Source organism: Paramisgurnus dabryanus, chromosome 6 (genome assembly GCF_030506205.2).
Source record: "Paramisgurnus dabryanus chromosome 6, PD_genome_1.1, whole genome shotgun sequence".
Taxonomy (NCBI): domain Eukaryota; kingdom Metazoa; phylum Chordata; class Actinopteri; order Cypriniformes; family Cobitidae; genus Paramisgurnus; species Paramisgurnus dabryanus.
The window spans coordinates 28,297,177-28,319,114 of NC_133342.1; the positions used below are offsets into that span (position 1 = coordinate 28,297,177).

At 38.8% G+C, this 21,938-nt stretch overlaps 1 protein-coding gene across 4 annotated transcripts in view; it reads left to right on the forward strand.

Moving 5' to 3' along the window:
- marchf6 (membrane-associated ring finger (C3HC4) 6) overlaps positions 1-20,465 on the forward strand; it is a 29,337-nt gene extending 8,872 nt beyond the window's left edge. For 2 of the 4 annotated variants that reach the window (XM_065276455.1, XM_065276457.1), the window contains exons 7-27: positions 1,254-1,446; positions 1,523-1,584; positions 1,663-1,695; positions 1,812-1,863; positions 1,982-2,040; positions 2,135-2,215; positions 2,340-2,408; positions 2,704-2,778; positions 4,759-4,893; positions 4,983-5,102; positions 5,219-5,319; positions 9,610-9,747; positions 10,348-10,549; positions 10,656-10,725; positions 10,859-11,040; positions 12,192-12,206; positions 12,520-12,654; positions 15,403-15,492; positions 15,597-15,729; positions 17,820-17,955; positions 18,646-20,465. In XM_065276455.1, coding sequence (XP_065132527.1) covers positions 1,254-1,446; positions 1,523-1,584; positions 1,663-1,695; positions 1,812-1,863; positions 1,982-2,040; positions 2,135-2,215; positions 2,340-2,408; positions 2,704-2,778; positions 4,759-4,893; positions 4,983-5,102; positions 5,219-5,319; positions 9,610-9,747; positions 10,348-10,549; positions 10,656-10,725; positions 10,859-11,040; positions 12,192-12,206; positions 12,520-12,654; positions 15,403-15,492; positions 15,597-15,729; positions 17,820-17,955; positions 18,646-18,733 — 2,169 coding nt within the window. In that variant the 3' untranslated portion in view covers positions 18,734-20,465. The remainder of the gene's footprint in view (positions 1-1,253; positions 1,447-1,522; positions 1,585-1,662; positions 1,696-1,811; positions 1,864-1,981; positions 2,041-2,134; positions 2,216-2,339; positions 2,409-2,703; positions 2,779-4,758; positions 4,894-4,982; positions 5,103-5,218; positions 5,320-9,609; positions 9,748-10,347; positions 10,550-10,655; positions 10,726-10,858; positions 11,041-12,191; positions 12,207-12,519; positions 12,655-15,402; positions 15,493-15,596; positions 15,730-17,819; positions 17,956-18,645) is intronic. The other 2 variants (XM_065276456.1, XM_065276458.1) reach the window with 1 other exon arrangement.
- The last annotated feature ends 1,473 nt before the right edge of the window (positions 20,466-21,938 follow it).

Here is a 21,938-nt window from a genome sequence, read left to right on the forward strand (position 1 = left end):
CCCTTACATGGAAGTTTCCGCCATGTTTTTATAATAGTCTTTTAGACAAACTGTTGTACAGAGTGCATTTTGCACGTTGTCTCAGACGACAACATGTTGTCTTGTGGCAGCTACCGTAGCTTCTCTATGCGTTTCGAAATCGAGGGGTTGCAATTCGCCATCTCATGCTAAATGGCGCTAAAAACCTACACTGTACCTTTAAGCTTAAAATGTGAAATTAAATTAGACCACAGAGGCAAGCCATGCGAACATAAGAACAATTTTTTTATACCTATCGAGTAGGGCTGCACGATTATGACAAAAACGTAATTGTCGATTATTCACCTTGATATTGTACTTGTGGTTTTTGTTGATTAACAGATTTTACACTGAAGTTTTGAAATGTTTTATAATTTCCTTTGAAGTTTGAGGCATTTGGAGATTATTTTATTGTTTTACTCGTAATTGTAATCCTGATTAGTTTTTTGATTAATTGTGCAGCCCTAGTATCGAATACTATTGAGTACACATGAAAAATGGACAAAAATTTCCATTTCTGGTTTACACCCATTTACACAAGATTCTGATTATTCGCTTTTACTTTCCTTTATTGAATATAAACGTGGCCTGTGATAAGTTTTAAAGCAACACTATGTAGTTTCCATGTAAAAATGACTTACAGCTCCCTCATGTGGTTGAAAAGCGAAACAGTTCCTGGTATCAGACACTCTTCTGCAGGCAGGGGGAGGGGCGGGGCCGTGTTTCCTACCCTCCACCGCCACTTTCAGAGTGTGCTTGTAGCAGCTAGGAGGCTGCTCAGGTTGCAGCAACAGTACAATTTGTCCAGTTAAAAGTTGTTCTATCACTGAAATAATTTTAGAGACATTATTTAAAGGTAAAAAAACTACATAGTGTTGCTTTAAATTTTAAACATTAGTGATGCATGTCATGCGAGTAAAAACTTTATGATGAGTAATATATTCTTAAGAGACCAATTATGCAGTTTGCACCATGACCCTTTTTATTTACTTGGCTTTCTACTTCATGTAACCATTGTTTCAATTTGAGAATGACACGGTAGCCTCCCTGACCTTCAAGTTATCTTAATCTCTCATTATTTCCTGAATCTCTGGAGACTGCTCTCAAATTAAAGAAGCTCCATGCATTTAATAACATACTGTTCACTTCCTCCCTAACCTACTTGGCAAACATTTAGTTTCCTCCATTCGGTGGTGAGGTCCTCTTCAATATCAATATAATGTTTCATCCAATAGGCACCTGGCCCAGGTAATGGAGGTGCTGAAAACCAGCCAATGGCTGCACAGGCCGAACCTCCTGTGCAGAACGCTGCGGCGGCTGAGGTTCCTGACGCTCCCCCTGATCCCGCTGAAGAGATGGAGCTGGATAACGAGGATGAGGAGGACGGAGGAGCTGAAGATGCGGCAGATGCCAACAATGGCGCGCAGGGTATGACACTGTTAAAACCAAAAAGATTTTAAAGTAAATCCATAGACTGTAATTACAGTGTGTACGTTCTGTGTAGATGATATGAACTGGAATGCCCTGGAGTGGGATCGTGCGGCTGAAGAGCTCACATGGGAACGGGTAAGACACTCTGCTCATGTTGGAGATCATACCAAAAGGTTTGAGACAAATATTTTAAAAAAAATTCTGCTTTTACAGATGCTCGGGCTTGATGGGTCCCTGGTGTTTCTGGTGAGTTATTTATTAGCCGTAATTATTTACCAAACAGTCAGGTGAATCTCTAAAAGTCTCTAAGGGGTGTGGCTTGCTCGCATCACTGAATTAAAATGTTTTTGTTTTAACATTAGGAACATGTCTTCTGGGTGGTCTCACTCAACACACTTTTCATCCTGGTGTTTGGTATGAACAGTTTTGGTCATGTGCAGTAACCCTATATAAAATATATGAATGACTCTTTATAAAAATCTGCTTGACCTGTGTTCTCCAGTGTCAATCTTACCAATTCTTCTCATTTTAGCTTTCTGTCCCTACCACATTGGCCACTTCTCAGTGGTTGGTCTTGGTTTCGAAGACTACGTAAGTTTCAAATTTAGAATAGTTTTGTCATAATTTACAATAAACTTCACGTTAAGTTTTGCCTATTTTAATTTTCTTACTTAACTGTTTTCAGGTTCGTGCCTCACACTTTGAGGGTCTTATCACCACTATAGTTGGTTACGTCCTTTTGGCCATCACTCTCATTGTGTGCCACGTATCCTTTCGACCTCAACCACAATCTGAATATAAAAACGTTTTGAATGAAATTGTCTCCAGTCTTTCAGAAGATCTCCTCTTCTCAGGTTTGATTGATGTGTTTTTCTTAACCAAGTTTTCAGGGATTAGCAGCACTGGTGAGATTTCAAAGATCACGGCGCTTATTAGGTGTCTGCTACATTGTGGTGAAGGTCAGTTATTTCATCAGTTTGTGTATGGCAGATTTGCTAAACCTGTTGAGTAATTAAAGTGAGCAAAGCAGTATCTTAAGTATAAGAGTCTGGTTACAGCAACTGATTTTGCATAAGAATATTGGGGTTTATTGTAATGTGACTTTTTTATTGCTTTAATGGATGTTACATTTTTAACTCCGCTTAGATTACAGATGTATTACACTCCGTATTATATAATGTGGGAACTTTCTAGTTTCCTGTCAGCAACTTTAGTCGTACAGTATGTTAAATATGTCTGTTATCTTTCCACCAGGTGTCTCTTCTCGTGGTTGTGGAAATTGGGGTGTTCCCACTGATCTGTGGCTGGTGGCTTGATATCTGCTCTCTGGTAATGTCTTACATTTGATCAGACCCATTTAAATTGATCAGAATTGGCTATTTTAAAGCCTGATCTCATTCATTTACGTCAGCTGTTACACAGGTGTAATAAACGGAGAGCTCAAGTTGTGGCTGCATCAGGTTGGATTGATTTTAAAAACTTGTTCACCCACCACTAGGAAAGTAAACAAGTGTTGGATTGGGTATGGGCAGATACTCCGTGTTAAATGTGTCTGATCAGATTCACATAATTTGTTGTGATTATTTAATATAAAACTTTTGCCAGGGTTACCTGCCAATAAATATTAATACACATAACACATTTAAAAGTAATCTGATACGGTCTCATTTATACAGGCGCTGCAGCTCCCCCTTGTGTTTTTAAAAGAGATGTGCAATCATTGCGGTGATCTGAAATCATCGCGATGAAGTCAAACAATTACAATGGGATGATTATTTAATCATTGTGACAGCCCTAGCTATGAAAAGCAATATATCTTCGCACAAGCTTGTGTTTTCGGTCTGAAAAGTCATTGGCATGAAAAGAGTAGTGTAACCGCCCCTTTACTAACTGTTTGTTGCGCTGTCAAATATGAAGGGTGACGTGGACAGCATCACAAGAAAGCAAAAGTTTTTGCATTACTGATGCAATTAACCATAATATATTTATTCAACTAGCAAAAGGGGGTTATAAAGATTAAATTTATATGTATGTTATATAATTGTGATCTGTTAGGTTAGGGTAAACTTTTTTGTCCCATTGGGAAATTTGTCTTGGGCTCAAACGTTTCCCCATGAGGCGACCTGCTTCAAATAACTTTTGTTTCATTATGCTTTACGGAGTATTGTTTAACCTCGCAGCGCGCACTAGCTCGGGGGCGGAAATACGTCAGTTTTTTTTTTTAATGCTGCTAACAATATCTATAAAGCCTACTGTCTACAAACAATAATAATATTATCATTACTATACATCGTTTAAAAGGTCTACGGGTTTAACATCAGTGTACAGTCTCTGTTTTGAGATACAGATGCTCTTGCATCATAAATGTAGTATTTTGTTACAGAAGTCCAGATGACAACATGCAAAATATAAACGGGACTTCTTACCTTTGTGTTGATATAACGATCGCGAATCGAATCCAGTCTGTTTCAGATGTGTGAATAAGCCATAAAAACTCTCCAATAAAGTACATCCAATGATCATTTTTGTCCACAAATGCGTATAATCCGTGAAATATAGATATATTGTCCATTGTTTACATCAGATTTCACATGCACGTCTTGTAATAGATTATAATATACAATCTGAGGACTATTTACATCGTAACTCTTGTATATGATTTTCTTGTAATTTTTATCTTAATATTTTGAAAACCTGGAAAATGAAACTCAAAGTGTCTTCTATCTAATGATACCACAGTTATGTTTATACTCTAAATGGTTTATTAAAAACAGTCCTTTTAGTAAAAGTAGGTCTTTTCATGGTTTGGGCCAGAGTGGGGGTGCTTTTCAAGAGGTTAAGTGCACGTCATTGTAAACGTGTTGTTTTATTGCTTTGTAAAAAAAATTACAATAAGGAATTGGAAGTAGAGGTCTTCACGGGTCCACTTAGATCCGAAAACCTGAGGTCCGACCCGAGACCCGATGGGGTTCAGGTCTTAAAGTTTCATGTGTGCCTCGGACACTGGTTGAAGTATAATATTAGCGGAATCGGGTCTCAGGTTATTTAATATTAATGTGTTTTTGTCGTACGGACCCGAACACTCCATCTCTCTCGGGTCAGGTACATTTCTTTGAACCCCGAGAAGACCTCTAATTGAAAGCATTAAAGTAATAGTTGGCAAAATTTTGAATATATGGTCTTGTGGCATGGTGGTGAGTGGATTATGAGAACATTGGATGCACTATTCCTTTATTAAGTATGCTACTTTAGTATATGTCATCCTGTAAAGGTCAACTTAAGCTTCACGCCGTATGTCTTTTTTTGCAGGAAATGTTTGATGCCTCATTAAAAGACAGAGAGCTGAGTTTTGAATCGGCCCCGGGGACCACCATGTTTCTTCACTGGCTGGTGGGGATGGTCTACGTCTTCTACTTTGCTTCATTTATTCTTCTTCTCAGAGAGGTGAGTGTTCTTGTACATCGATCTAACCACACATATGATCTTTCAGGAAGTGTTGATGAGTTTGAGAGATGCCAGTGCTGTCTTTGCAGGTTTTAAGGCCCGGAGTCCTGTGGTTTCTCAGAAACCTGAATGATCCGGATTTCAACCCGGTGCAGGAAATGATTCACCTCCCCATATACAGACACCTGAGACGATTCATACTGTCGGTGGTGAGGATGATGTGTTTACTTCTTTCATGTGTGCTGGCTTTGTGAATACCTTGCCAAATGCTTTTTGTTTCCATTGTTATGTGAATTGAAAAGCTGTGCTCTCTTTTATTTTCTAGGTTGTGTTTGGCTCAATCGTTCTTCTCATGTTATGGCTTCCCATTCGGATAATCAAACAAGTTTTTTCATCATTTCTTCCCTACAATGTGATGCTTTATAGGTAAATAAACAACGTTTGCACCTCATTACACAAGTCCTAAAACTTAATAGAGCTTTAAAATGAATTTGCTTGCTCTTCCGTACAAATTTACCACGAGATATCATCCAGAAGTAGGGAAGTTCTTGTCAACCTTACGGCCACATGAAAGGGATGTAAAAGTGAAGTGCTAATTATTGCTGCTTGTAGCAGACCTTACCTTTGTTACCTAGTGGTAGCCAGTACTCTGTAGTGTCAGATGGGTCTGTTGCATCATTTGGCTGGTGTGTTGCACCTGATGTCATCATTCCCAATGGAGTGTTACAGCAGTCTGATCTTATATAGAGATAGAGGAGTTAATGTTGTGTTCTCAACAATTAATGCCATAGAAAGTCCCTTCGTTCCTTGACACGCTTCAGATAAGCTCAGTTTTTCTTTGTGTTTGCTGGGCTGTTTTACCCTGTATAACCCTGCTGTCCTCTTTACATCAGGCCCTATGAGAGAACTTTGACCAGCTTTGGTGTTTGTTGAGTCACTGACTCTCACTTCTTTGTAATATTGTTAGAGGCCATTATCCGAACTGATGTTTGGACTTTACAAAGACACTTTTTGGGGGTTTGAAGCCCTATGACATTAGTTTTTCATGTGTAATCCTTAATGCTATTTTGCTCATGTATGATGTAAATATTGGACAGTTGGCAGTTATGTCATCGTCTTCCATCATTGCCAAATCAGTTGCTATCTAATATGAATGTGTCCCTTCGCAAAATTTTGCCTTAACCTAGCAAGTAGTACATTATTTAAATATAACATATGTCGAATTATTATTTTTAATGCAGAAAATGAGAGCAAGCACAAGCAGTGTAAAAAAACTAGGCCTGACTTAAAATAAGTCTAAATAAAAGGTTTTTAAAACCATTAAAGGATCCAAAGAAAGGAATTGTAGGTCTTAAAATGAATTTTTAATTACAGTGCAACATCCTGTTCTCAGCATGTTCCTTTGTCGACTATATTAAGGAATAGAGCTGTACAGTCTGCAGTTTTAAGACCCAGAAGAGTATTATAATTTTTCAACAATGTGTTTCTACAGGAATATTTTATGGATTTTTAAAGTAAGGATCTGTACTTAACATCACTTTAATAGACTGTGTTTTGTTGTACAACATTTAATTACACACAGTCAATCTTTAAACAAGAATTTTAAAAACATAATCTTTCTTAAAAACTTAAGTTGTTTATTATTTGATACATAAAGACTACAGTGTATGCAGTGGCGTGTTTACCATTTTGGGGGCCCTAAGCAAAGTCCAAGGACCTGGGGCCCCCCATGCCCCAACATTAAGAAAAAAATTCTTGGTTTAAAAATACAAATAGTGCCCATTGTCTTATTCAAAAGAATAAAGAATCATTATCTGTCAAAAACATAAAGGTCTTGGTTTTACCGCAGTGGTTTCCAAACTTTTTCCAAAAGGCCTCCCTTTTGTACAGAAAAATATTTTTAAGCCTATCTCAGATATATCCTTTGCTGGCAAATTCCTTATAGGATGTATTTAAAATGATGTAATTAATACAGTACTGCAACTTCAGTGTGTGATCTTAAAAAAAAAATAAGAAAAAAGCGGAATGCTTACCACGCAGACTTTTTATAACTCTGCAATCATTAAATAAAAAATCATTAAATAAGTTAACCGCTTGTGGACAGTAGGGGGCCCCCCAAGCCCGTGGGGCCCCAAGCAATTGCGTGGTTTGCGTGGTGGGTAAACACGCCACTGAGTGTATGTCTGGTGAAATTCATGTTATTCATCATCAAACAAGTCATTATACAACAAATATGTGAGCCCTGTTGTCTAAATCAGTTGGAATGCACAAGGTCTCATTTTGAGCTACAGACAATAGATTAGAAAAATTTGCGATTCTGGTCGAAGTTGAGGTTTTCATAAAAATAATTACATTAGTGATCCCAATGGTCCAAATAGCAATTTAACATTTAAAACAATCTTTATTTGTAAGATTTCCAAGAGGTGTACTGTCCTAAATTTGTCCTAGAGTCGCTCATTGCTACTTAATTTGCTAAAAGGTGTCACATATGTGGAAAGTCATGACAAAAATGGTCCTGTATGTAAAAAAGTCATGACTTAAAGGAATAGTCTACTCATTTTCAACATTAAACTATGTTATTACCTTAACTAAGAAGAGTTGATACATCCCTCTATCATCTTAGTGCGTGCACGTAAGCGCTGGAGCGCGCTGTGACACTTCGATAGCATTTAGCTTAGCCCCATTCATTCAATGGTAACAATCAGAGATAAAGTTAGAAGTGACCAAACACATCAACGTTTTTCCTATTTAAGACGAGTAGTTATACGAGCAAGTTTGGTGGTACAAAATAAAACATATCGCTTTTCTAAGCGGATTTAAAAGAGGAACTATATTTTATGGCGTAATAGCACTTTTGGGAGTACTTCGACTCGCCTGAAAAGTCCGCTCCTTTTCTCCCTCTCATAATGGGAGAGGGAGAGTGTTACTGCGCCGAGTCGAAGTACTCCCAAAAGTGCTATTACGCCATAAAATGTAGTTCCTCTTTTAAATCCGCTTAGAAAAGCGCTACGTTTTATTTTATACCACGAAACTTGCTCGTCTTAAATAGGAAAAACGTTGATGTGTTTGGTCACTTCTAACTTTATCTCTGATTGGTACCATTGAAAGAATGGGGCTAAGCTAAATGCTATCGAAGTGTCGCAGCGCGCTCCAGCGCTTACGTGCACGCACACAGATGATAGAGGGATGTATCAACTCTTCTTAGTTAAGGTAATAACATAGTTTAATATTGAAAATGAGTAGACTATTACTTTAAAGTGATAGTTCACCCCAAAATGATATTTTATCATAAATCATTTGCACATGTGTTGTTCTAAACCACCAAGGTCGCTATGATTGTCTTCTGAACACATTTTTAGAAATGTTTGATGAAAACTGGGAGGCTTCTCTTTCTCTGTCCTATTGACTTCAGTTCCCCAGAAAAGATTGAAAGACATTACCAAAAAGGTCCATTTTTCATCAGCAGTTCAATAATAATATTATGAAGAGACGGGAACACTTTTGTGTGCAAAGAAAACAAAACAAAAAAGATTTTATTCAACAATGTGTTGTCCTCCTTGGTTGTTCAGTGCGCGTTCACGAGCAGACTACAGCGCATGCTGCTAACGTCACCTGCTGAGAATAGGTATACGCTGGGAAGTAATTTGTGCATTTATACGGGCTGTTTAAGTATTGTTTACAATGTTTGCATAATGGCTTAAATAAAAAAGCAGATAAACAGAAAACATTGGCAACTACGTCTGCAGGTGGTGACGTCAGCAGCATGTGCGGTAGTCTGCTTGTGAAATTATCATTTTGGGTTGAACTAACCCTTTAAAGGGGTCTTATATGTAGAAAGTCACAACTCTTATGCTGAGTTTACACCAAACGCGTTTTGGGCGTCAAAATCGCGTCTACCGCGCCTAGTTTGCCGCTTGAACACTTTGAATGCATTCGCGCGTGTAGAGCAGAGTAGACGCGCGGAAAAAGCAAGCATTTGACGCGCGTCCGAAGCAAAATCCGCTTCTTGTGGGAGGGGCAACTGCTGTGCAAGTTTCTGTTTGCAAGATGACTGATGTTACTTGTGCATTTATCAAGAGAGTTACCGGTTTGTATGTGGTAACCTTACTATAGGGGGAAATAAACAGCGCGGGTCTATAAACGTCACGTGACTCAAAAGTGAGGTGTGTATTACAACTTACCAGGTTGCCCAAAGTCCTTACTGACACTCTTCCAAGCGAGGTCCTTTTTATTCCTGTCTCCTCTATAGAAATAACAACTTGTGTCATATAGCTTCGAGTGACTGCTTGAGTGAGTGACTCCGGGCGGGGCTGCCACCACAGCAGCAGGCAGGCTCCTGATTGGTTAACGCGGCGCAAAATTCCGACAAAGTTCAAATTTTTCAACTCGGGCGTCAGCCGCAAATTGGCGTGAACCGCAAAATGCACAAAAGCACCATTCGCGCGTACCGCGCACAACGCTCAATTCGTGCCTTTCGCTCGAGCTTCACGCGCGAATGAGGCGGAAACGCGTCTTCCGCTCCGCCCCGAACGCCTCTTCCGCGCAGCGGGACCTCCTGACGCGCGTCAACGCGTCTGCACATTGACTTAACATTGAAATCATTCACGCTTCATGCCTCTACCGCGGTTGGTGTAAACGCACCATTAGAACATCAATGCAAATATTTTGTCTATATTAAACAGTATCTCTCGCTCTTTCTCTCTCTCTCGCTTTCAGTGATGCTCCAGTGAGTGAGTTATCTCTTGAGCTACTCTTGCTGCAGGTTGTTCTTCCTGCATTGTTGGAGCAGGGTCACACGCGGCAGTGGCTCAAAGGTCTGGTGCGAGCCTGGACAGTAACTGCTGGCTATCTGCTGTGAGTCTCACATAAACTTGCCCCTTTACTCATATAACAATAAATATGTAAAGGTAATTTTAAATGATTAAATCAAGAAGATTTCATTAAAGAAGTAAGCCTTTAAGAGTACTTTAAGAAAATTGGGTAATAATATTATATATAATATTTTTAAGTTATAGCACATATTTGTACAGTGTTAATTTACTTTACCTAGTTTTTACTAAATTTTTATTTGCACTTTAAGTTTTTGCATGAATTTTTTTCCAAGAAAAAGTAAAGTAAATTCTACTTATTGTTTTTGTTTCAGTTTGCATCAAACTCTCTGAACTCAAGTGCTTTTAATATAATGTTTTACATTTTTGGAAATGGATTTTAACATTTGCTGATTTGTTAATTGATTTGTTGAAATAAATAGTTCAACACTTTTACACTGGCACCTGAAAATATCCCCTTTTTTTAAATAAGAGCCAGGACTTGTTCATACATTTGTGAATAGCGTGCATTTAACTTGATTTAACAGCTGTTAATAATTCACTTTATATTTTAAGATGATTCTCTTTGTTATAAAATGTGTAACAAAGGGAGTCTCTAAAACTCAAAGTTTCTGTCACCTTTCAGAGATTTACATTCATATTTGCTGGGAGACCAGGAGGAATATGATAACAATGCCAACCAGCAGGCCAACAACAACCAGCAGGCTCGTAACAATGCTATACCTGTAGTGGGAGAGGGGCTGCATGCTGCCCACCAGGCCATACTGCAGCAGGGTGGCCCTGTGGGCTTTCAGCCCTATCACCGTCCCATGAAATTTCCTCTGAGGGTACGACTGGTTTTTTGATCACTCTGCCTATATTGTAAATGTAAAAAAGTCATAATTAGATTTTTAGGTGTTCAGTGTTTAATTACTGTTTTGCCCCCCCCCACAGATCGTGTTGTTGATATTGTTCATGTGCGTGACGTTGCTTGTGGCAAGCTTGGTGTGTCTCACTTTACCAGGTTAGAGACCAACACATTTTCAATTCTAATCAGTCTAATTGGCCTACATGTATTTGTATTGATCCATATCAATCTTTGCTGCTCTCTGATGACGTAACACTTCCTGTCTTATTTCTTCGCCTACATTTATCAGTGTTTACGGGCCGTTGGCTGATGTCGTTCTGGACGGGCAGTGCTAAGATCCATGAGCTCTACACTGCGGCTTGTGGACTGTATGTATGCTGGCTGTCCATCAGAGCCATCACAGTGTTACTGGCCTGGATGCCTCAGGGTCGTAGGGTCATCCTACTCAAGGTTCAAGAGTGGACCCTCATGGTAATTATTCAAATATTTAAAAACTAATTTTACCCCTGAAATGTTCCCTGAAAAGAAAGAAATTCAGTATTTAGGAGAGCAGAGCACTGTGGTTATATCATAATGGGACGGTTTCCCGGACAAGGTTTAAACTAGTCCCAGGTTAAATACATGTTTGAGGTGCCTTAATTTGAAAACAAATTGCACTGACATATCTTAACATATATCAGTTTCATTCATTTGTCTCAAGATGCATACCAGTATTGAAAGGTATGTTTGTAAAAACTACTTAAATGTCCTAATATAGTTAAGACCTAGGCCTGGATTAATCTAAACCCTGTCTGGGGAACTCTCCAATGAGTGTCAAGGGTTAAATTAGCTGTTAATAAATGTATTTAATGGTGTAATTTGTTTTATTGAATACATTTGACATTCTGTTCTGTGTGAGTTTTTTTAGTACATCAGTCATAGAAAGCAAACCCTTTGTAACAGTATTAAAGTCCCCATAAATTCAAAACTGAAATTTTATGGATTTTAATATGAATATACAATATTTTATATGAATTATTACACGGCTCGTTGGAACGCTTGATTCTGATTGGTCAGTCTCAACATTTGCAGGTTTGTTATTCCCAAATAACAACCGCTCAAAACTAATAAATGACGGCCAGATACAGCAATAATTTTGACAGTTTAATATTACACAAAATTAAATAAATATAAATATATTTTAAAAACAAAAATGACATTATATTTACAAATATTACACAAATAGTGTGTTTGTGACATTTAAACGTCTTGTTTACTTTCGATAAAGTAAACAAGAAAAATTAAAGTCTTCAGACAAGACAAGTTTTCCTCGCTGATGGTCTGCATTTGTTAAAAATGAGCAAATAAAATGTTTCAAATCAATATTTACTGTTCCTTACCTTACTTATGAGGTAAATAGCCGTGTAATAAGCGTGATAATGAACAGGCAACCAGTTGTTATCGTGAAATAAGCCCCTTCAGTGTGATGCAAGAACCGGATCCCACTGTCGGGGCTTATTTTTGTGATAACAACCAGCTGCCTTAACATTATTCCTTACAGATCAAATTTGCATTAAGAAGCTAAAAGCATTCAAAAAACTTAGTCTTTCACTTCATCATTCTGCACTTCTGCTTTTCATCAGATTCTTGGCTGGAAGGTAAACTAAATGCTTTTGCCTATTTTGAAAGAGGGAGGGACCACTGAATATGTCCCGCCTACCTTACTGTTTCAGTGGAAATTGTCAACGCATCAAACAAAGATATGCATTTTATTGGGTCTTCAACAGTAGTCAGTGTTTAGTATACATGCACACAAAAGTCCTCTAGAGAGCTTTACCCCATATGTTTATTATAAGCCCAAAGGACGATTTTTGGTGCAGCATAAAACCCTTTTGAATGAAATTTGCATTGGTAAACCCTAATAGATTGTTTGATGATGACAGTTTGTGAACAGTTTGTTTGTGTGTTTAGATCATGAAGACACTGATCGTGGCAGTGCTGTTAGCTGGAGTCATCCCTCTTCTCTTGGGATTGCTGTTTGAGCTGGTGATTGTAGCTCCTCTTAGAGTTCCTCTCGATCAGACGCCTCTTTTCTACCCCTGGCAGGTAAGACACCATAAGCTGTCTCTATCATATTTATAGAAATATTCTTAAGAATAAACTTTCCTGTTGTTTTTCCTGTTCATAAAGTTGTGCAAGAATGTATTTCAGGTGTGTACCTACAGCCTGAAATTTTCCATTGGGTGGTTTGACTTGGCTCGCTTTACTTTGGCTCGGTTTGCTTTTCCACTTCAGTTTAGCACCACTTCACAGTGGGTGACTTAATAGATTTAAGGGGCATGCACACCAAAGCTTTTACACTGGCATATGTTTTTTAACTGTTACCAATGGAAGCGCAGCGTTTTTTTTAAAAGTCAGCCATTGGTGTTTTTTTCCACGCTGAAAGCCGATGCAATACTGAGGGGAGGCTTTTATGCCTACGGCCGGCGTATGTTTTCAATTGTTAAAATGGTAAATGGACTGCATTTGTATAGCGCTTTCATAGACCAATGGCCATCCAAAGCACTTTAAATATTGCCTCACATTCACCCATTCACTCACACATTCATACACCGACGGCATTGTCTTGCTCAAGGACACCTCGACACTTGGTCAGGTGGAGCCAGGGATTGAACCACAAACCTTCCGATTTGTAGACAACCTACATGAACCACTGCAGCCCCTTATTTCCAATGGAAGCTCTGCATTTAAAAAAAAGCCAGCAGCTAGCATTATTTTTCTGTGCTAAAAGCCAGCGCTCTGCGGTTTTTACACGCTGAGTGCCGAGAGTTGAAAAATATTCAACTGTGGGTGAAAAGCATAGCTCGTCAATGTCAGTTCTCACACGGTCGTCCAATCACAGTGGAGGAGGGATGGGAAAAATATCACCACAACCAATCAGCGCATTGTACAACCACTGACAAACAAAGCAGAAGCATCACAGCAACCAAAGCGCTCAGCTGAAGAAAGCTGGAAGTTGGCTGAAAAAAGCTGCCATTCGGCGTCCGCCTGGCATTTTTTGCCTCGTTTTAAAAGCTTAGGTGTGCACATCCCTGAGGGGCTGGACACACCAAAACTTTTAAACGCGGCTGAAAACGCCTTGAGGACGCCGAATGCCAGCTGTTTATCAGCTGAGTGCCAGCTTTCTTCAGCTGAGCGTTTGGGAGCTGTGATACTTCAGCTGTGAGCTGGTTGGTTGCTGTGGTAATGTCCCGCCCCTCCTCCACTGTGATTGGGCGGCCGGGTGAGAACTGACATTGACGAGCGCAGCTTTTCTCCCAAAGTTGAATCTCGACGCTCAGCGCCGAGCGCGGAAAAACCGCCGAGCGCCGGTTTTCAGCGCGGAAAAAACCCGCTAGCTGCTGGCTTATTTGAAAAACGCCGAGCTTCCATTGGAAACAATTGAAAACATGCGCCGGCCGCGGGCGTAAAAGTTTTGCTGTACACAACCCCTGAGAGTTGAGAGATATTCTACTTGAGGTAAAAAGCTCAGCTCGTCAATGTCAGCTCTCACACTGCCGTCCAATCACAGTGGAGGAGGGGCGGGACAAATATCACAACAACCAACCAGCGTACAACGACTGATTAACAAAACAGAAGTATCACAGCAACCAAAGTGCTCCGCTAAAGAAAGCTGGCATTTGGCTGAAAAAAGCTGGCATTCTGCATCTGCCTACCGTTTACAGCTGCGTTTAAAAGCTTTGGTGTGCACAGCTCTTTACAACTGCTCCGCCTCTACTGCGTGACATCATGGAAAACTTGTATACTTGACAATTCTCTCTGACCAATCAGTGATCTGCAGTGTTACACGTCGTGTTTTGGTATCGATAAGGCTCGCTTGGAACCTCGACTAAGATGGTACTAAAAATATCATCAGGTGCTAGGTACTGTACACACTGGAAAACCCCCAAATGTGAGCTGTACCATGTTGTACCGGGCCATGCTATGCAATTGAAATGCGGCAATAGATACCAACACTATAGATACCAACTGATGTGTTGTTGCTTGCATTTGGCTCTTACATTGAATTTTTTTTAAAGATTTAGATGTAATCCAGCTATAAAATATAAAAATGGAATGGGGATTAAATGCCTGCTAGTACCAGGGGTAAAGGAGGCTTTAGTGACTGTCCAACAAAATGTTGCATTCTTAGACGATCTGGTGTTTTCTGCACCATTGCACAGCTATTGAATCTACAGGGCAAGGGCAAAACAAAAACATTACCTTTACTTTGTTGACTTCAGGTTTTGCAGTCTGAATAGAATGTGAAGAGATAAAGACTGTGTACCTTAAAAAATACAAGGCAACAAAATAAACATTTCTTTTATTGTGTTTTCACTTTGTGCTACTGAAAACTAATCAGCATAGTCAAATTCCTGAGCAAATAACTAAGCCAATTGTTTTGAATCGACTCGTGAACTCAGGTCTGGAATTGAATCCGTCCAGTGTCCTGTCAATCAACAGATTTTAATCACTGTTTTACAAACAAATAGAGTTTACAAAGAACATTGAGTTGACCTGACATTATTCTCAGCTGACATGTCTTCTCTGTGTCCGCTTTTATCTGACCTAGCTTTCCTTTCGTGCTTGTGTTTGAGCTAATGAGGTCTGTCAGTGATGTACTGGAAAACCGAAAAATCTGGATTTAGGCCAGCACCCAGTACAGTTTTTCAAAGACTCTATATCCAATCCTTGTGCTTGATCAACTTGATTTCTAAAGGCTGTAATGGGGCACAGAGGCCTGACCGTGTCAGAGACTGACAGCTCGCTGCTCTCTAAAGTATTGACTCTATTTGTCTCTGTTGTGTGGTTAAGGACTGGGCCTTAGGAGTGCTGCATGCCAAAATCATTGCCGCCATCACCCTCATGGGTCCCCAGTGGTGGCTGAAGACCGTTATCGAGCAGGTGAGTGACTATCATTTTGTTCTCAATCTCAACCGTGTTATTACCGCTCTTGATGGTTGAGCGGACAGATTTACTTCTTGACTGAATGATTTTCTCTTCTGCAGGTTTATGCCAATGGGATCAGGAACATCGACCTTCACTTCATCATCAGGAAGCTGGCTGCTCCCGTCATCGCCGTACTGCTGCTTTCTCTCTGCGTCCCCTATGTGATCGCTGTAGGCATCGTCCCCCTTCTTGGTAAGTAGAAGCAATGAAGGTGTAATGTCCAATTTATAGTCGTGTAAGGTCTACATCGTAGCTACGCCATAGGTTATCCGTGGCCTGACGTGCACCTAGCCAAAATTTTAACAGCGCGTCAGTTTTCTGTGGGCCGCAAGCGCTGTGATTGTTCCACTAGAACCCCTCCTCCCCAAGTAAAAAACAGCATCATAGGTATTTCCATTTGCGATAGTAAGAGCAAAGATGGACCAAGTTGATGAGTGATTTAACTCAAACTGCAACATAAGTTGCTGTTTATTTAATTCCATCACGGCTGGTCTTCTCAAAACATACACATGAATAAGTTCCTGTTTCTTCTTCGTTTGTGGGTTAAACTGGCCAAGCTGCTGCTTCATTGACGGTCGCGCTGCTACTGTGGTAACACGCGTTGATGCTGCCTACCAGCTGTCTGCATGTGTGTTTGCACGTCGACGACAACACAAAAGTATAAATGAAAATAGGGATGCACCGATACCACTTTTTTTGAATACGAGTACTTGCATTTCAGTACTTGCCGATACCGACACAGAGTACTTAAAAAAAAACATGATTTAAATTTACAGGTAACAGCTTTAGTCATATAATTTAACAAAAAATACAAGGGACTAGCTTTCCAGTTTGTTGTAAACTCTGCCTCTTTGGACAACACGAGGCATTAACTATTTTGTCTGTTTTGTGTTTGTTGTTTTGTTTTGTCTTTTTTTTTGCCCTTTGTCTTTTTTGTTTTGTCTTTTTTTGTTTTGTCTTTTTTTTTCTTTTGTTTGTGTTCTGTTTTTTGTTTTGTCTGTTTTGTGTTTGTTGTTTTGTCTTTTTTGTTGATGTTTTTTGTTTTGTTTTGCAGGTATATAGCACTGATATCCTAAGCAATTATACGGTTTTGTTTCAAAGTCTTATTTGAGACACTTAAATACTTTTTCATCAACACAACCTCTCAAACTTATTTTTCTGGTGACTGAATCAGCCTGGTACCTATTTAACATGACATTGTTTATCAGTCATAAAGGGATAGTTCACCCAAAATTCGCTCATCATTTACTCACTCTCATGTTGTTACAAATCTGTATAAATGTCTTTTTTTTTTGATGAACACAAAAGTAAAAATTTTGTAACCAAACCCCATTCACTTCCATAGTATTATTTAAGGGTGTCACGATTTCGATTTTAAATCGAAATCAAACGAAATTAAGTCGCAACCTCGAACTTCGAATTAAAAAATGGGATCGTGGATACTGCCACGCCCCCATGTCACGTCCGGTCGGCTTGCCAAGGGGAGAAAATAAACCTCTCAGAGGTGCCTTTAAAAACATCGGTCCAGTGGAACGCGATTTATATTTTAAACACGAGGGATATATTGCTACAACTCCTTGTAATGCATATCATAAACAGGATTACTAGTGATCTGACTTTGAAACTGAACAAATACGTAAGGATTACTACTTTAGTTTATGTTTAGACTTTGGATAGATGCGAGAGCGCGTGCACGTGAGACAGAGAGAAGCGGAGCTGCTTATGACGCACCGGTTTTATTTCAGATGAGGAGTCCAAGACGCATGCATTAAGTCCATGTGCGTGCAAGAAGGAATCCTCTCTCTACAAGCTCTATCGCGTAAAGTAAAGCCCACAAACCCCCATGCGAGGAAAAGCACGCAATGTGCATGTTAATGTGAAACTATAATAATAATAAAGGCATACATTGTCTTTCAAAAAAATTATAATAAAAAAAATCGAGAATCGAATCGTGACCTTAGAATCGAAAATGTAATAGAATCGAGGATTTGGAGAATCGTGACACCCCTAGTATTATTTTTCCTACTATAAAAGTGAATGGGGCTCACGATTGGTTTGGTTACAAACATTCTTCAAAAATATCTTCATTCGTCTTCGTCAGAAAAAAGAAATGTATACAGGTTTGTAACAACATGAGAGTGAGTAAATGATGACACAATTTTCTCTTTAAGATGTTAGACTACTGTGTATAAGCCAGTGAGCCAAAAAAGAGCTGCTGATATCAGTATACTCATAATTTATTGTGATAGTCCGGTCTAATACTTTCTCATCTTTCTGAATAGGGGTCACCATGGAGATGCAGAATCTGGTGCAGAGAAGAATCTATCCCTTCCTCCTGATGGTGGTGGTGCTGATGGGAATCCTTTCTTTTCAAATTCGACAATTCAAGCGCCTTTATGAGCACATCAAAAACGACAAGTGAGTTATTGCAAAAGTCCCTTTCAAGTAGTCACGTCACTCAGCTGCCATTTTTGCAATGCTTCAGGGCAGCTATTCAGTCATGAAAGACCCAAGTCTTATCTAGTTCAATGGGGGAAGAGGAATATCTTACTCTTAACACAATAAAACAACGTTTTTCCAACCAACAATTAAACCTGTCATAAACTTACCATAAATTTTGTTTTCTAAACATTTCACTAAAAGAGTTGCGGCTGTATTCATCATCATCACTTTCACACATTACTAGGGATGCACCAATAAATCGGTCTATAATCGATACTGACAGAAAACCATTTTTCCACACTATCGGACATGGCTGATTATTTAAAACTAGCCAATGATCAGGGCAAATTATATCCTAGCAATCAAAGCGGCCGGGAAAACGAATGCTGTGTGATTATTTTAAATTGGGTCACAATGAATTGCAGTTTGTGTTCTCTATACCTTTAGGATTTCATGACAATTTGAAACAAGGAGTAAAAAGCAAACTATCAGTGTATAACATTATCCGCATTGGCACAGAATTTTTTTATGGGTGCATACCTAAAAGTTAGTGCTGCATGTCTATAGTTGGTAGTATTGTTAGGGTCCAGAGTTATCCCATCTATGTCTTTGTTTGTCTCGATTATTTGGTATTGATGTGTCTTTATTATTTTTTCGCCCATGCAGGTACCTTGTTGGACAGAGACTTGTAAACTATGAACGCAAAGCTGGCAAGGCCAGCACCACCACACAAAGCAGTTCAATTCAGGAGTAAAGAGCTTGGGAATAAATGGGAGTTGCTGTTTTTGTGTGAGAATGATCAAGCATGTGTCGCGTGAATGACTGAACGGGCCTTCCTTTCCTGCTCTCCCTGCTTTCCTGTGACGTGGGCATCCGTACGCGTCACCTCTACTAAGACTCTAAAAACTGACCTTTGGCCTCTCGCTCTCTCATCTTGCCAGCAAAAAGGGGGCAACAAAGCCATGTATATAAATGAGGGGAAAGAGTGAAACCCTAAAGGCAGGCAACCGTGGATTTAATAAGTCTCGCTCTTAAAAAAAACAACAAAAAAAACAAAGACTAAATGTGTATTAATTTATTAAATCTAGTTGTTAGCTTATATGTGGAGTTATGTTTGTGCTAAGACCCTTTTCCTCGCCCCTGCAGAGAGGCCAGTCAGACCCCAGAGCCGAAATGTCTCTCAGACCTTTTATTTATTAGATTTGATTTATTTCAATGGAATAATATGATCTTGAAGATTTTTGAATGAGAGGGTCTCGCTTGATTCAACGCTTTGAGTAGTGTGTCTTATCTTTTTTTCTCCCTAATTTAACGCACATGGAGTGGAAGTGGCTCATACTTGTAAGGTTATACTTGTAAGAAAATGCCCATCCACTTTCCTACACGCAAAAAAAAATAAGAGGGAACTTTGTTTCACTAACAGTGAACGTACAAGCACAGAGTCAGTAGCTAGCAACCGAAGTTTTGTTTAAAGGTAGTTTTTATGGCTCACAATGAGCTTCAAAGCCTACCTCTGCCTGCTAGTACCTTTTTTCAACTCTGAATATTCAAAATCCCTTCTGGTAGTTTAGGAAACCATTTCGAGTGCTTATTGCACCAGTTGTTGAGCTTAGCGTATTTGTTTGCCGTTTAAGTTGTAATATATCGATATGTTTTTGTCCGTCTCGTGCTCAGCATGGCTAGGAACACTTTCTCATAGATGTAACTCCGGCACGTACACAGGTTATCTATCGCACTTTTAAAATTTAAACGTCTTTTAAGAGCAGCAATCGTTTGGAAAGTCTCTAGACCAAAATTTTAAAATCTTAATCACATGTAATTGCACCGTAATTTATCTGATCAGAAGTAAAAGGTGATTTAAAACTGGCTGCCGTTTGGTCCGTTTTGTGTTTTTGGGTAAGGAGATGTTCAATGTTCTTGTAAATAATGTAACTTTACAATTATTCTGCGTCATGTTTCCTAGCAGAGTATGTTTTTCCCCATTTCAGATTTTGCTACATCTGTGACGAGTTCACGATATCCGAAGTGATCCGCTGAATTTGTTTCGGACAGCTTTAGAGAGATAGTGTTAATCAGCGCTGAGATTCTATAAGTGACCTTATAGTTTCTTATAACACTGAAAACTGGATGCTGTTTGCTTCTTGATAGTTAAAAGGCAAAGTCTTCAGAAAGGCAAATGTTCTATTTTTGTATGTGCAAATATTGACACCGTTTTCATCATTGCCATTAGTTTGATTTTCCTCTGAAGTTTAAGTTCGTTTAGACTCTGAGTAATGGTAGAAGCCTGGCACTAAATATGGCTGTATCTGGTTTACTAAGCCTTTCCTTTTTTATAGCATGTTTGTGTGAGAAGTATTCAGTATTCTGAATGTTTAAAACCTCCTGTTGGGAGGCTCTGGCTGTAACAATTACATCCTCATACTGGCAAACAATTTTTTTGTTCAAGACTTTTATTACAGATATTAAATCACAAAGTGTGGTACTTCTTCAGTGCTTCTGTCTCTTCAATCGAGTGTATTGTGTGTGTGTGGTGTGAAATCATTTACATGAGTTTTGCATATGGTCAGTTTTAGTGTCAAATCTTTGTGCCAAAATGAATAATTGAATAAGCCTTATTATAAAGGTTTTTAGTAGAATAATAGCTTCAGGATGTATAAAAAGATTTTTGATCATTTATAATGATCTATGACTTTAGTCCGTACACTTTCAAAGTCAGTATAAACTATAAAAGCTAAATCAATATTTGGTTTATATTGATATCAATAAGTGAATGCACAGGTTTATGATGCTTGCATTATTACTAATGACTCTTCATTTAATTTGATTCATTTAATGTATAATTCTGGGTTAATTCATCATAACTTTTAGTCACTTTAACAACTTTTTGGATAGCACATCATTTGGTATTTAAATTAATTTCCCATAAAATTAAAATTTAAAGGCACTCTAAGCAAATCTGTGTTACACAACTTCTTGACTTTCAAACAAAATGTAGCTAACTCCTCCCTTCCGTGCTTTCTGAAAGAGTCATGAACGTGCCCAGCCCCCACTCCCATATCCTCCTTGTCGTTTATTGGCTGGAACACTTTATGTTTCGTGGTGGTAGGTTTGACCACTTTGTTTTTGTTGCAGTTTGTGGAGCCTGGGCTGTCTACAGAGACCGCATTTTTTTTACAGTGTTTTTTTTGGCGGGGGGCAGGCAGCTAGCAGATAGTGAGGAGATGTGAACTGTATGAAACAAAAAAATGTGTTATGGCTTAAAATGCGTAAATTCGTTTAGAGCGCCTTTAAATGTTAGGTCCGACTTCAGTCGTTTATAATTTGGTTTTGTGTATTGTTCAAGTAAAATGAAAATGTAATGGAGGCTAAAAGAAGTATGTGCATAGCAAGTGGACATTGAATAGATAGATGACTAACTTCTCCTAAGCATAAAAATAGTGTGACCACAAACTACATAACTTTTTTTAATATTTGTAGCTTGGTGATCTAAGGCATGATCATCTCCATTATAAGAATCATTTGGAACCCATATAATCATTAAAATTATATGGGGGCAGTTAAGAATATTCCAGGACTAGGCCTTAGTTAAATTAAGACATTTAAGTAGTTTTTACAAACTAGCCTTGCAAAAAAACAATACAGGTGCTCATCTTAAGATAAAACATTGACATTGATATACAGTTGAAAGAAAAAGTATGTGAACCCCTAATTTCTTCATAAATTGGTCATAAAATGTGTTCTGATCTTCATCTAAGTCACAACAATAGAGAAACACAGTCTGCTTAAACTAATACTGCACAAACATTATACGTTTTCATGCTTTTATTGAACACAACATGTAAACATTCATAGTGCAGGGTGGAAAAATATGTGAAACCCTAGGCTAATGACTTCTCCAAGAGCTAATTGGAGCCAGGAGTCAGCCAACCTGGGGTCCAATCAATGTGATGAGATTGGAT